General features: G+C 42.4%; 1 protein-coding gene across 3 annotated transcripts in view; it reads right to left on the bottom strand.

Moving 5' to 3' along the window:
- Positions 1-16,224, bottom strand: part of LOC119161161 (lysosomal alpha-mannosidase) — a 218,865-nt gene that overhangs the window by 60,816 nt on the left and 141,825 nt on the right. For all 3 annotated transcript variants that reach the window (XM_037413512.2, XM_075879813.1, XM_037413511.2), the window contains exon 18: positions 11,660-11,875. In XM_037413512.2, coding sequence (XP_037269409.2) covers positions 11,660-11,875 — 216 coding nt within the window. The remainder of the gene's footprint in view (positions 1-11,659; positions 11,876-16,224) is intronic.

Raw genomic sequence — 16,224 nt, 5'->3', positions numbered from 1 at the left:
GTGCATGAGATCAGAAATTCAAGCAAGATTAGAAATTAAGCAACGTGGAATAGATAGGCTTGCCTTGGGTGCTCATAGGAATACACCGAATCAGCGAGTACAAGGTGATAAGGGTTGTTCATCATTTGAGGGCAGGGAAGCTCGCAGCATGATAAAATTTGAGAAGCGATTGAGAGGAATGGGGGAGGAGCATTGGGCTAGGAAGGAATTCAGCTACTTGTACATGAAGTATGTCGATGCAAAATGGAGGAAGCGAACCAGAAAATTTACTGGTAAATACTTAGAAAACAGCAGGGGGACAAACCAAAAAGAATTATCAGTATTGGTTAAGAAGAAGGTGAAGGAAGCTGAGACCGATATGTGGAGAATCGGCATGATTAAAAAGTCCACATTAGAGATCTATCGAACTTTTTAGCGGGAAATTGTCAAGGAAAGGATCTATGATAATACTCGGGATAGTTATCTACTGTTTGAGGCCAGGACGGGAGTATTGCGAACCAAGACATATCGAGCCCAATACGAAGGGGCAGACACGGTATGCAGTGTGTGTGGAGAGGAAGAGGAAAATGCCGAACACTTGATAATGTTCTGTAAAGGGCTTCACCCTATAGTTCAGAATGATGGCGCAGCGTTTTTCACAGCACTGGGGTTTAGGGACGGGGAGGGCCAGATAGACTTTAAGCGGGTAGAATTAACTAGAAGGAGGTTATCTGATTGGTGGCTAAAGTCAAGGCATGAGTGAAAATTAAACCCTTAACTGCAAAGTACGAATCCCCAACCTCACTGTTTAAAAGAAAAAAATAAATCTACTTTTTGGTTGAATAAGTATTACGGCTTGGTGGTGCTGGCCGCCGCCCAATCTAAAGGGTACAGCCATATCAGTCCGTCTGTCCGTCCGTCCGTCCCTCCGTCCATCCATCCATCCATCCATCCATCCATCCATCCATCCATCCATCCATCCATCCATCCATCCATCCATCCATCCATCCATCGCTGAACTCCTGTAGGCGGAGCAAGTGGTGCCCGGAAAACAGTGGCAAAACTATGCTGCCTAGAGGTACCATATACAGTAACTCTAGTTCGGCAACCTCCTCTCCCAGGGTGACATTGTCGCGGCGCGTGCTCGCGCTGGCGAAGAGTTTCTCCTCCTGCCTTTCTTGCTCCATGGCCTTGTTTCCCCGAATCGTGACAACACTTTGCGAGCCCCTCTCAACCAGCTTGACGCATCGGCACAAGTTCACCCCTCCTCCTCTTTTTTGCGTCTTTCCTCGACCCTGTCCCCTTGTTATCCTCTTTCCTCAGGTGTTTACAGGTTGAGGTTCAGTTATAGTGGCGTGATAGACAGTGATAGGAATGAATGGCTGCTACCTTGAGAAAATATACAAAAATGAATAAGTAGAAAAGACGAATTGATTAGATGACCGTGGTCTGAATAAAAATAGCACAACTGAATGGTGGCCATCATTGAATGAGCATGGGTAAACTGCAGCGACCACGAGGAATTGTTTACACATGTACACTGAAAGATGTCTTATGGTTTTCAGGTACGTGACTTCCCCCAGAGAGTTTCTCAGCCAGCTGCGCATTTCGGCATTTAGTTGCTTAGTGAGCAGCTGGTGTGTGAGCAGGACTGGGCTGCAGACTGCAAACCAAAAGCAACCTTGAGCGGGTTGCACCGCGGAGAGCACCGCGTCGCAGGGGAGTGGACAATTGAGCATGGGTTTTCGACGGGGAGATAGAGGTGTTGTTGAAGGGAAGAAAAAAAAAAGCCCCTGCTGAATGCCTCGATTCTCCGAAGTGTGACAGCCCGCTTCCCCCCTCCAAATCTAGTGTGGCATGCCAGCACAAGTTCGGGAAGTTGACCTCCGAATTGTTGTCCTATTCCTGACGCGTGGGGTTGTTTTCGGAACCACTGGCAAGATGACGGCAGTTGAACCACCACCTTGAGGGGCGAACTGAGTTACGAAACATATTACCCTAAACACAACTAGCAGCCCAGCAGCGCTTTGCACACTTGGTAGGAGCAAGCTAAAACTTTGGTTGGTTGGTGGACCCTTATTACTGGGGCAACCCACCAGAAGGATTGGCCATACAATGGGCGGTGCCCTCTTATGTAAATAATTCTGTTTATATATTCAAAATAATTAATAATAGATCATTTTTGAAATGACTAATTAGGGTAATCCACCCCCCCCCCAAAAAAAAACGGAAGTGTTTTTCAAGACTGAGCTTGATTTAGATAACCTTAGCATTTCATTCATTTTGTTTCACGTAGTAAATAGCATACAGCATCCCCAGCACTCCTGCAGCTGAAACCCATGCTGTAGCGCCAAAGGGAAGAACCACCGAAAGTGATAAATTGAATCCCATTCTTTGTAGTGATTCATCTAGAAGTATTTTTCTTTGGTAAACAATCAGCATATTTCATAATAAGAAGAAATGATGCAGAGTGCAGAGTAGCAACACTACAGCATAAAATCGAGCTTGGCGGATGCTGTAGCGATGGATGTGCGTGCCAGTGTTCGTTTCGGAAAGCAGCATAAGCAATGTTGTAGTGATATGAGAGGGATGTGACAGTGGCTTAAGTGATTGTCCTGTGGTCGTCGCCACTTTACAATGTGAATCGAAAGATGAGACGGGGCTGCGGTGTCCTTTTTGGCCGAAATCCAAGCACGTTTCCTTTCTTGCCCACTCCTCAAGCTCTTGTCCTGAACTGCGAGAGCAGCAAGATAAAGACCATGATCTTGAGTAGCGATGATGATGCCACAACAATTTTAAGCAAACCATTTCGTGAGACTCGGTGGCTGAAAATCACCGTGGCACGAAGGAACAAGAGCAAGCCGCCCGACCACTCACCATGATTTCCACACTGAGGGGCCCGGAGCCATTGATATTTCTGAGTGCTCTGAGTAATTTTCAAGTATGCAGGTAGTGAGCATGCACCAAGAATATTTCAAGTGTAGAGAAATGACAACTTACCTCGAGAGTTATGAAGTAAGCATCTTGCATTACACACAGCTGATGCACGCATCTAGCCATCAGTACTGGCAACGCGCAGCAATGCGCTCACTAAGCTCGAAACATGGCCACTTTCATGCCGGTTTTCCTATTTATTCACGATGGCATTGCAGAAGAATGTCTCTCTACGATATGTTTAAATCCTGCTTGAGGCACTAAGGCGCTGGCCACGGGCACTTTTGTCACCATAGGTAGCAAAGCAATGAGGGGCTAAAACACTCAACATTGCAAGCCCGCCGCACCACTTGTGGTGCAGCGGGCATGCAAAAAACCCTCGGAGGAGGATTTTGCTGCAGGTTTTCCTTCGCATTCAAGGTGCCCCTGTAGGTCTCAAACAGTCATTATCTACTTATGTACATTGTGTCTAACACTTCCCAGATTTGCGAAGGAAAACAAAAAATTTTGCGATAAAAAAAGATCTGGTGGCAAGATGCAATCTCCCCAATATTCTTTACTACATGCATTCTTAGAAAGAAGTGCTTGAACAGATGGAATAAATGGGAATAATGTTAAACTCTGAATACCTCAGAAGCTTGTTGTTTGCAGACGACGCCGTGTTCTCCCCAAATGATGGCACCAATTCACAAACATTTCTAAACGAATGATACGCGACAGAAAAAAGTAGGAGTAAAGATAAGCAATTAAAGGAAACGACAATGTGCAGCGTAGGTCGGCAAATATTATGGAGGTCACTCAGACTCACTAATGAACTATATTTTGAGCTTAGGACTCACTGGGACTCACACTTACGAGAATTTTCTTTAACCGGCCTAACTCCGACTAAAACTAAAAAAACATTTTACTCACTCACGCTTGCCGCTTGATCTTGGTCAGAGTGAGTCGACTAACAAGTCCGTAAGTCGAAAATTAGCTTTTTTGATCATGGTGTCAACACTTTTTAACAACAATATCTCACATAATCGGTGATTTGGGTGCATTTTGGTTTAGTGCCATTGAATACAAGTTATTTAATGTGTTGCAAACCAGCAAGGAGATTTTTCTTGATTAAGACAGCAACATAAGATATATTTATCAAGAACTCCTCTGGAAGTGTATGTGGGAGGAGAGTGGAATACACGGCACCCCCCCTTTTGTAATTCACACTTCTAATCAATAAATATTGGAATGGCGTATGAAGAATACTACTTTGTAATACTTATGACTAGTCTTGAATATAAAAATGAATCTAGGTAAGGCTTATAGTAATGCAGAAGATGGATAGGAGTCTGTTTAGTATCCGTCATTCTCGAATGACGCTAAGTTTCTCTCAAAGCTGATCTATGTTTGAGATATAGGAAATGCGTCCTTTCAAATGGTAGAGTAAGGGGACAAATTTTTCAGCACGTCGCCCTCCACTTCACCTCTTTCACTGTACTGGCACTTGCAGGATTAAACTTAGTGACTATATACAACCCGCAAGAGGAGGTGAGTGAGTCCCCTGGCTCTGTTCCTTTTTCCACTGACACAATCCTTCTTGCTTGCATGTATTTTCGCAAATACTTCAACATTGCTATAGTTTAGGGGTTATTACGCTGCAATGTAACTCTCCACATATGGAAGACGTAGACAATGGTTCCAGATACTTTAAACTAGTTTCGTTGTAGCTGCGTCTAAAGAGCATTAGGTAAGTTCAATCCCCATACTTAGGGCTTGTAGGAATGTAGGAAAACGAAAGTAATGTACAACAACCTCGGTAGAGAGCAATGATTCGAGATAGGTAATAGTGCACTTCAAGTTGTGAAAGACTATGTCTACTTAAAGCAGGTAATAACCACGGAGCCGAACCACGAGATTGAAGTAACTAGAAAAAAAAAAGAATGGGGTGGAGCACATTTGGCAAGCACTCTCAAATTATGACAGGTAGATTGCCACTATCCCTCAAGAGGAGGGTATATAACAGCTGTATCTTGCCGGTACTTGATACGGAGCAGAAACCTGGAGATTTACAGAGAGGGTTCAGCTTAATTTCAGGACGACGCAGCGAGCAATGGAAAGAAAAATGGTAGGTGTAACCCTAAGAGACAAGAAGAGAGCAGAGCGGATTAGGGAACAAACGGGGGTTAAGGATTTCATAGTTGAAATAAAGAAGAGAAAATGGACATGAGCTGGGCATGTAGCGCGTAGACAGGATAACCGCTGGTCATTAAGGGTAGCTAACTGGATTCCCAGAGAAGGCAAGCGAGTTAGGGGGAGACAGAAGGTTAGGTGGGCAGATGAGATTAAGAAGTTAGCGGGCATAAATTGGCAGCAGCAAGAACAAGACCTGGTTAACTGGCGGAACATGAGAGAGGTCTTTGTCCCGCAGTGGTCGTAGTCAGGCTGATGATGATGATGACTTAGGGCTACCACAGCCGAATGAAATACAATGAGTTGAAGAACACCTAGTGGTTTATTTAACCAGAAACGATTCGGCTATAGTTCTCCTCCCCCAATCAGGCACATAGCTTAGCAAGTATTAAGAATGTCAAGCTCATGACGGCACAGACCAGAATAGCTTAAAACACATCTTGAGAAATTGTAACGCAAAGGCTGGCTAAGTAACAGACTGCTTTAGGAGGGTTTTCTAAGTTTTTTGGATAGTGTGCAAGGTAGGTGTGCAATGTCGTGGGTTCAGCTGAGCGAAGAATGGATTGGCCTCGCATTGTACACTGTTTAAAGGTGAATGTGATGAATGACAGCTTGCTGTAGTAGTCATATGAATTGAATTCCATGCGGAAGTTTGCTGAGCATTCTGAGACTTTTCTGTTCGTAATCTCTGACTAGGCCTTTTTATACAGATGGTCAAGAGAATTCAGAAGCTGTACAAAAAAAACTCTGGGCTAGTTGGTAATAGTTCACAGTTGGTAATAGACAACAAAGCAAGGACGAAAAGAAAAAAGGCTGGTGGTGGTACCTTATGTGCATAAGTTTTCGCACTCCCTGAAGAAAGTTGGAAACAGATATGGGGCACACGTCGCCCTATCCGCCCCTAATAAGCTTTCCATCATTTTTTCCCGTTTTCAAAGGAAGCTATGGGGTATTGGTAAGGCTTGCGGTTCATGTTCAGAGAAACAGAAAGATAGATACATTAGATGCAAGTAAGGTGTTGTGTACAGGTTGCCGTTCTCATGCGGGCCCGTATATATTGATCAAACTGGACGATGTGTAAATATTAGATTGAGAGAGCATTTGGCATCGTTGAGGGCTTCAGGCGGTTTGCACGTGCCGTCAAACTGGAGAGATTGTGGTTGTGACCCGATGGTGAGGGAAGCAGATATTTTGTTCCGCAGTTTAGAGTCAACACTCGTGCTGTATTATTCTTCATCTGCGTCTTCGTTCTTCTTGCGCTGTGAGTTAGCGAAAATTGTTCAGAAACTGTGAACATCAAGAAACGAGGAAGTGTTACTCGATGGATGAACTGGAGATTATTGCAAGATGTTATTGTTCGTGTAACTTCATTGTGGGGAAGTATGGCTTGAAGCGGAAGAAAGGATGCCTAGCAGGTGGCAACAAACGGGAGAGCCATTGGGCCAAATAATAGGCCATCAAGGCAGCACAAATGGTAGATTCTGCATTATTATGTAGACTAAGGCAGGCCCCGAAAACTCATCGTGAGTTTCAGTTTCAAGGATCATGCACGCTCGTAGCGGTTGCTGGGCATCCTAATATTTTGTTAATGTAGTGAGGTTGTTGTACATGTTATAATCTGTTGGCTTTCACAAGTTTTTACAAATGAAAAAACTTCGATACCACTCTAAACAACTTGCGTTTGTTTATATGTCTCTTTTTATTTCTTATATTGTGAATTTTAAATCAAGCGAAGCGCGAGAAGTATTTGACTTGAGTTCGTAGTGCTTGTCACTGCTCTTTATCACCATTCGCTCAGCGATATTGCAAGTTAGATCACGCTCAGATATCTAGCTCGGTCAGCGTGCCAACTATGGAGAATATAGAGACAGCAAGTTATGGCGGGCAGGGATCGGAAGCCGCAGGGAGCTACGCCGAGCAAGTCAACCATGCATTCAATAACGATGGCTGAATCGGGCAAGACTTGTTTTTTGCGGCTATACATTGTGGTAACCTGGGGGTTTCCAGTTCCGCAAAGCTTTTTCAGGTTTCCTAGTGGCAACAGGTGAGCACAAGTATTTCAACCGATTATTTAAGCAGGGGAGGTATTGATTTTGCACGAGTAAACCCTGTTCTCTGCAAGCTTGATTGAACTGAGAGAAGTGTAGTGTCACTAGACTAATTGGCCAAGATAGCAGCCAACTGCTCTCGGCAAAATGCATTTGATGAAAGCCTTGAATTCGTGTTGGCTAGGCGACATAGTTTTTGCTTCTTTTACTTTAAGCATGTAGCTCGAATGATGTCAAGTAGTTATAGGCTCCTTCCTGTACATAAAATTCTTGTAGCTGGGTTTTCGGTCTTTACTTGTAATCATCATCGTCATCAACCTGACTAAGCCCATTGCAGGGCAAAGGCTTCTCCCATGATCTGCCAATCGACCCCGGTCTTGTGCTTTCTCCTGCCACATTATGCCTGCGAACTTTTAAATCTAATCGGTCCACCTAACTTTCTGTCTCCCCTTCATGCGTTTGCCTTCTCTGGGAATCCGCTCAGTTACACTCAATGACCAGCGGTTATCCTGCCTACATACCAGGCCCATGTCCATTTCCTCTTTTTGATTTCAACTCTGGTATCTTTAACTTCCGCTTGTTTTCTGACCCACTCTGCTCTCTTCTTGTCTCTTAAGGTTACACCTATTTTTTTCCTTTTCATCGCATAGGGAGTTTTGGCCCCCTGACTAGGACAGGACAATCGTCTTGCATGAAACTTGCACAATCTATTGGTGCAGGAAACCCATTTCTTAAATGCTTATCTGAAGAGTCTAAAAGATTCATAATATTTAGACACAGTATACTATTCTGATGGGCAACTTTAATGCCAAAGTAGGGAAGAAACAGGCCGGAGACCGTGCCCAGGGGGAATATGGCATCAGCTCTCTAAATTCCAGAAGAGAATTATTAGTAGAGTACGCAGGACATGACTTATGGATCTTGAATACCTTCGTCAGAAAACGAGCTAACAATATGTGCACGTAGCAAAGTCCTAATGGCAAAACTAAAAATTAAATAGACTTCATTCTGTGTGCACACCTAGACGTTGCACAGGATGTAGAAGTAGTGGCCAGATTCAATGCAGGGACCTTAGAACCTCGTATTCAACTAAATTTAAGAAAGAACACGCATAAACTGATACGCGAGAAGCCAATTAATGAGCTAGTGGTAAGAGGGAAAGTGTTGGATTTCAGAGTTTCACTTCAGAACAGATTCGAGGCTTTAAACGAGGTAACCAACGTTAGCAATAACACAGTAACCAACGTTAGCAATAACACAATGAATGGTAATCTTACTAGTATCACCTAAGAGTGCGCAATGGAAGTCAGAAGTACAGTCACTTGACAGGGCACTGGCATATTATATCGGTAGAAGAGAAAACCCTCATTAAGAGACGACAAACCATGAAAGCTTCAAATGCGACCAAGAATATAGAGCTAGTGGAGCTTTCGAAGTTATTCAACAGGTGCAAGGCAGCCGACATCAGATAATATAAAATGGAGGGAATTGAGCAGGCTGTAAAAAGGGGCAAAGCCTAAAAGTTGCCAAGGCATACTTGTGCATAGGCAAAAATTGGATGTATACATTAAGGGACAAGGAATGCAATGTCATAATCAATATGGATAGGATAGTTGAGGTGGCAAAAGAGTGCTACAGAGAGCTGTACAGAAGCCGAGACAACCAGGATGATGTAAGATGCAATAATAGCCCAGAGGGATTCGACATCTTACCACTAACGACTGGTGAAGTAACGAAAGCGCTAAAAGAAATGCAAAAAAGCAAATCCACTGGTGAGGATAACATAACAAAGGACCTCTTGAAAGATGGCAAAAAAATTGTGTTAGAAAAACTCACCACCTTTTATACCAAGTGTATTTTGATGAGAAGAGTACCAGAATCTCAATTAGAAGGACGCCAACAACATCTTAATCAAATAAAAAAATAGACGTGAAGTATTTGAAAAGTTACAGACCAATCAGCTTAATGTCACTTCTGTAGAAACTATTCACAAAAATAATTGCTAATAGAATTTAGGTGACATTGGCATCTCTCAAATTCATATCGTAGTTTTGGGACGTTAAACCCCACATATAAATTCAGGCGACATTCGAGATAAATCAACCAAAGGATCTAGCAAGGTTTCGTAGAAGCTAATCCACAATAGACCATATTCGTACTAAAAATCAGGTGATAGAAAAATGCATCAAAGTACAACTAGCTGCTATATATAGCCTTCATAGATTAAAAGAAAGCGTTTGACTCAGTCGGGACATCAGCAGTACACTGCAGGCATTACGAAATCACGGCATCAAAGAACTCTACATAAACATACTGGAAGAAATCTACAGTTGATCCACAGCCATCATTGATCTCCATAAAAAATGCTACAAAATCACAATAAAAAAAGGGTGTACGGCAGGGAGACACAATATCTCCAATGCTATTGACCGCATGTTTACAGGAGGCTTTCAGCAACCTAAATTAGGAAGAGTTAAGGATAAGAGTCAATCGAGAGTATCTTAGTAACCTGCAAGTCGCTGATGACATTGCCTGGATGGGTATATTAGGGGCGAATAACAGGTCATGATTACTTGACTGAACATGAAAAGCAGAAGAGTAGATATGAAAATTATTATGCACAAAATTAAAGTAATGTGAAACAGCCTCGGCAGAAAACAGCGTTTTGCGATAAGGGGAGAGACACTAGAAATTGTAAAGGGATATGTCTACTTAGGGACAGATGATCAGTGCGGAGCCAAACAATGAAAGTGAAATTACTGTAGAATAAGGACGAGGTAGATCACATTCGGCAAGCATTCTCAAATCATGAATGGTGATCTGCCACTATCCCTCAAGAGTTAGGTATATAACAGCTTTATCTGGCCACTCCTTACCTACGGAGCAGAAACCTGGAAGCTTACAAAGAAGGTTCAGTTTAAAGTGAGCACGATTCAGGGAGCGATGGAAAGGAAAACGATGGGTGTAACCTTACTTTTAGTACTGTAGCTCTAATAGACGTGATGGACTGATTACTTCCTAAAATCATTACAAGGAACGTTGCTTGGGCCAACGTTTTAACGAATGAACTTTTTCTCATCAAAGTAACGCTTTTGCACTGACGAGTACAAGTGAACTTGCTGAAATACTGTCTCTTGTGATGTTCTTTCTTGAAAAACTTCTGATCGCTTCAAGGCTCTCTGTGCCTCTGAACTTCACTCTCGTTTGGTACTCAAGTTCTGTAAGAAAGCTATGTGCGCCATCATAACAAACGTGATGGGGTAGGATACGACGTGTCCTACTCGTGATTGTTGATAATTATCGCATTGGTTCAGATATTCTGGGTTCAATGTTTGCTCATTGTGTCCATAAGTGAGTTTTAAATAAAGCTGCTTTTATAGATTGACACTTTCCCTTTACTTGTATGACTGTTTTTTATACAAAATGTGCAATGAAAAAATTCCTTTCATTTGTGCCGATCAAGTTTCATCTTAGTTAGAAGTCAGTCAGACCACCTAAGTGGCACGAGTGCATTCTGCTTGCATGCGAATTCGGAAAGAAGGGATCCACGGCAAACTTCCTCCTCTCGATTTTTCATCCTTTCTATCTTTGCATAAAACTCGTTTCGTAAATGCTTATCTGAAGAATGAATTATTCGTAATATTTCAGAATAAATGGACTGAACATACATCGAGACCAATGTTGCAAGACTGAAACTCTGGTGGTCTGGCTGAATTTTCATGCAAGAGATGTTCAAGCATGTGGCAGCGCTGCATAACGCCAGCTCATGCTACATAAGCAAAGGTGGTCAAAATTATCCATAGCCATTTTATACGTCTCACTTATATGCAGAGTTGTAATGCGGTGTTAAATTGCAAAATCAAAGCACTTCTGAGAAATTTCTAAAGATGCATACAATTAATAAAGATTGTGGCTGCGAAAGGGTAAAACTATTCACATATTACGCCAAAAACTGCACAACTAATGCGGCAAGCAAAGCACACTTTCGTGCAATGGCGTCGTGGTGCAGTCAGTCGATAATGACATGCTGACAGCTAGGCAGGTTTCGCAGCAATGCAAGCATGATGCTTGAGTGCTTCAGAAGAAATCGGGCAAAGTCCATACTTATGCTCAGATTAGCTTCGATGTGCAGTCACACCATGTGCGCTGGCGTGCTATGGAGTGCGGTCATTTCACGCATCTACCCTGCGCCGTGTTTGAAACTGGAATGGACAACCCTGTACATCTAAGTCCCATGTAGTGGTTTAAAAATTTATATTCACAATCAAGTACACTGTTTTTGTGTTCACTAGGCGTTTCGTTGAAATACAATGATTTGGGTGTTCCTTCAGTTTGTGCATACGGCAAGCTTACAGGGGTTGTTATAGGTGTCATTTCTGAAGTAAAAGACTTAGTGGTGAGTTAAGCACTGTTTTGTGCACCTTCTTTCCTCTGTTTATGTGTGTTGTGCTGCCTTTCCATTATGATGTGTCATTAAGTCTTGTTTATTTTCCATTCTAATAAAAAAAGAAACAAAAGATACTCACTTCAATGTAGACCAGCTCGGCTTTCTCTGCTACCGGTAACGGTTCCTGTTTAAGAGGTCGGAAGATGTAGGCACCAGAAGCACGATTCACGAACATGGTGTTGTTACCCGGGAAAGCGGTGTACCAGTAGAACGACTGTTTTACAGGAATGGTCGTCCCGTTATACGAGATGGCACGGAGGAGGCCAGATGTGCAATCAATGATTGCGCTTGTACGCTGGACACAAGCAAAGCATTGAAGGTAGGCTACGTTAGAACTGGCTATTCCAACATCAACACAGTAACGTACAAGATAAACACAAAAATATGAAAAATTGAGAATAAACGCAGAAAAAAATAATTGTACAATATATATATATATATATATATATATATATATATATATATATATATATATATATATATATATATATGAGATCTAACAGACAGTAATGTCAAGGAATGTACAGGGGAAGTTATTAGAACCAATGGAATGTAAATAAGAAGAAAGAAAAGTGGATGAAAAAATAACCAGCCATGGGCAGACAAACAACGAGTGTGAAAACACTCTTATTCGCATGTTTGGCGTCACGTAGCACGTGAACTTATTATGAGCGGGCAGCTGATTAATTGTCCCTCTTATACAACCTAAACACACCAAGTCTGCCAGTACGAGACCCTCGTTCAATGAAATAAGGGAGAGAAGTGTATACCTAAGGGCTCGTATTTCCGTGTTTTAACACAATATTAATGAGATATATCAGACAGTTATGCCACGAAATGTACAGGGAAGTTATTAGAACCAATGGAATGTAAATAAGAAGAAAGAAGAAAGAAAAGTGGATGAAAAAATTACCAGCTGTGAGCAGGAATCGAACCTACGACCTTCAAATAACGCGTTCGATGCTCTAACCACTGAGCTATCACAGCGGCCGTCCCTCCATCCACTTTTCGGGGTTTATATGTGAATTTAGAAGTAGGAGTGACAGCCAGTGCCATCTATAAGCCAAACAACGAGTGTGAAAACACTCTTATTCGCATGTTTGGCGTCACGTAGCACGTGAACTTATTATGAGCGGGCAGCTGATTAATTGTCCCTTTTATACAACCTAAACACACCAAGTCTGCCAATACGAGACCCTCGTTCAATGAAATAAGGGAGAGAAGTCTATACCTAAGGGCTCGTATTTCCGTGTTTTAACACAATATTAATGAGATATAACAGACAGTTATGCCAAGGAATGTACAGGGGAAGTTATTAGAACCAATGGAATGTAAATATGAAGAAAGAAGAAAGAAAAGTGGATGAAAAAAATACCAGCTGTGAGCAGGAATCGAACCTACGACCTTCGAATAACGCGTTCGATGCTCTAACCACTGAGGTATCACAGCGGCCGTCCCTCCATCCACTTTTTGGGGTTTATATGTGAATTTAGAAGTAGGAGTGACAGTCAGCGCCATCTACTGGCAGACTTGGTGTGTTTAGGTTGTATAAGAGGGACAATTAATCAGCTGCCCGCTCATAATAAGTTCACGTGCTACGTGACGCCAAACATGCGAATAAGAGTGTTTTCACACTCGTTGTTTGGCTTATAGATGGCGCTGACTGTCACTCCTACTTCCGTTCACTAGCGCATTCCTCCCGATCAGACGGCCCCTCCTGGCACTGGCGGTTCGGTGTGGGGCAAAAAAGAGCTTTTCAGGAAGTCCTAAGCCTTTAACTACTCGGGGTCCCGTAAACAATTCGTCGTAGAAGGACGGGGGCCGCGTATTGTGGCAGAGGCTGGTCAGCGGGCATTTTAGGAAGTTCTAAGCCTTTAACTACTCCGCGCCCTGTCAACATTTCGTCGTAAAAATAGGGGTGCCCCGTATTGCGGTAGGCTGTGCAAGCGCGTGCAATGCGAAGACACGCGTAATTTAGAAGCGGGCCAGGAATTCGCATTGCACGCGCTTGCACAGCCTACCGAAATACGGGGCACCCCTATTTTTACGACGAAATGTTGACAGGGCGCGGAGTAGTTAAAGGCTTAGAACTTCCTAAAATGCCCACTGACCAGCCTCTGCCACAATACGCGGCCCCCGTCCTTCTACGACGAATTGTTTACGGGACCCCGAGTAGTTAAAGGCTTAGGACTTCCTGAAAAGCTCTTTTTTGCCCCACACCGAACCGCCAGTGCCAGGAGGGGCCGTCTGATCGGGAGGAATGCGCTAGTGAACGGAAACATACACAGACCGCTGAAATCAGAAAGGTGAAGGGGAGAGGGGGAGAGAGATGGGGGGAGTGGAGGGAAAAGTGGAAGGGGGGCACCCGAGGGGCGTCCACCGTATATTATTTTTCTCTTTTTTCTTTTTTTTCCTATCCTTTCCTTTTCTTTTTTTTCTTTCCTTTTTTTCCCTCTTACCTTGCCCTCTGATTTGAGATTGTATAAAGCTGAGCACCGACAAACTGTATCTTTATTCCTGATGAAGGCCAGACTCTAGGCCGAAACGTCGAAATAAACCACGCACGGAGGATCTACTAGACTATATGCAACGCTACGGCCACTCAACCACCATGCCTGCCTATATATATATATATATTTATATATATATATATATATATATATATATATATATATATATATATATATATATATATATATATATATTATAGGACTCCTATCGCATGAATGAGCGCAGTATATATGGGCATAGTCCAGTTCATATATCGTGATCACATTGCGGATAGAGTCCGTACAAATAGTGGCAAGGTCTTCCTCCTTTTGAATATCATTTCAGTGCTTGTGCCGAAGGGGCAGTTTCTTACACATATCAATATGAACTAAAGACTGTTAATTAAATTTGTGTCCATTAAAAATCACAGAGGGTGCTCACTGCGCGCCTTTGAATATCGGAATGTGGCCGCAGTCTAAGCACTATTATTATTATTATTATTATTATTATTATTATTATTATTATTATTATTATTATTATTATTATTATTATTATTATTATTATTATTATTATTATTATTATTATTATTATTATTATTATTATTATTATTATTATTATTATTATTATGTTTTATTGGCGCAGGGGCATCTAAGGCCAAAGAGCGCCAATACAAGCATTGTCTCGTTTCAAGTTATTAGTCTAAAAATTAAAACAAATGATGTGTAGTGAATACCTATGAAATATGTAAAGCACAGTGCATTTAAAAAGAATGTGACTTTGTTAAAATCATTTCGTTGACGATAATCATCTGTGACGATAAATGAGTCAACAAGGTCCAAGACCCTCACGGCTGAAGTCCCTGCCTCAGAGAGAACTGCGAAGGCTCAGATGTCAAAGCCTTCGCAGTTCGTGTGTTTTTTGCACTAGGTGGCACCTCATACTTGAGGCACAGCAAGGTGGCTAGGATGAAATTATATCATTGTTAAAAATTTGACTTTCCCAAGATAATGAAGAAGTCTCTTAATTTCAAACACTGCATCAAGTGATAAAAATAGCGCGAGATGAAAGGGGATATGATACTGGTAGAACTCCCTCAAATGGGTCAGTCGTGCTTGGTGAAGCACATGACATTGAATGAGGATATGCAAAATGGTTAGGCTCTCTCCACAGTGTATAAATGTAGGTGGTTCAGAGCCTGTCAAAAATGTTTATGTGTGGCATGAGTGTGTCCCATTCTGAGCCGGGTTAGAGTGACTTCAGTGAATCTGTTGCGTTTTTGTGGGATAACTTTACTCAGTTGGGATTTTACTAGGCGGAGTTTGTTGTCGACCTGTTTGTCCCATTCTTCTTGCCAGTGGTTGCATAATCCTCTACGTACAACAGGTTTTATATCCACACCAGGAACAGTGGTTATATCTATGGCTTGCCGATCAGCGGCTTCTCGTGCATTCCGGTCCACTGTTTCATTGCCCTCAATCTCAGAATGACCTTGGCACCCAGCAAATAACAATGGAAAGTTTTAGGTTATAGGCTGCACAGATTTCATTAAGGAGCTTGTCGAAAGCGGGCTTCTTGCTGTACTTGCCACAAGAAAGGGCGGTGACAACACTTAAAGAATCTGTGTACGCTATAGACATTGGTATCTTGTGTTGTATAATGCGCTGTATTATAAGCAGGATACCACAGGCTTCCTCTGTGAAAATGCTGGTATGTGTATGCAGGGTTCTGGTGTCGGAGAAGCTTTGTCCGTAGGCTGCACAGGATACAGATGCTCGAGACTTTGAACCATCAGAGAAGAATGCGGCTGCAGAATATTCGTGCTCTAGGGCCAAGAAATGTTGCTGAAATAATGAACTTGATTATATTTTTCTTTTTGAGGTCTTTGAAGGACCAGTCACAAGTGACCGGACACTGCTGCCAAGGGGGAATGTGTTCAGCGTGGTCACTTTCCTGTAATTCATCGAAACAAATTCAAAGCTTTTCTACTACAGGTCTTATTGCCATTGGGAACGGTGCGGCCATAGAAGGACGGTTTGCGTTTTACTCAGTAGTGAAGAGATCATTCATACGTGCTTTGCAGGGGTGCTGCTTCAGAGACATAATTTTAACTGCATAGGAGACTTCTAGATATGTGCGCTGATAGTCCAGCGGCCA

This window comes from Rhipicephalus microplus, chromosome X (genome assembly GCF_043290135.1).
Source record: "Rhipicephalus microplus isolate Deutch F79 chromosome X, USDA_Rmic, whole genome shotgun sequence".
NCBI classification, from domain to species: domain Eukaryota; kingdom Metazoa; phylum Arthropoda; class Arachnida; order Ixodida; family Ixodidae; genus Rhipicephalus; species Rhipicephalus microplus.
The sequence above is the reverse complement of the archived record's forward strand: the minus strand, read 5'-3'. Positions and strand labels throughout refer to the sequence as shown.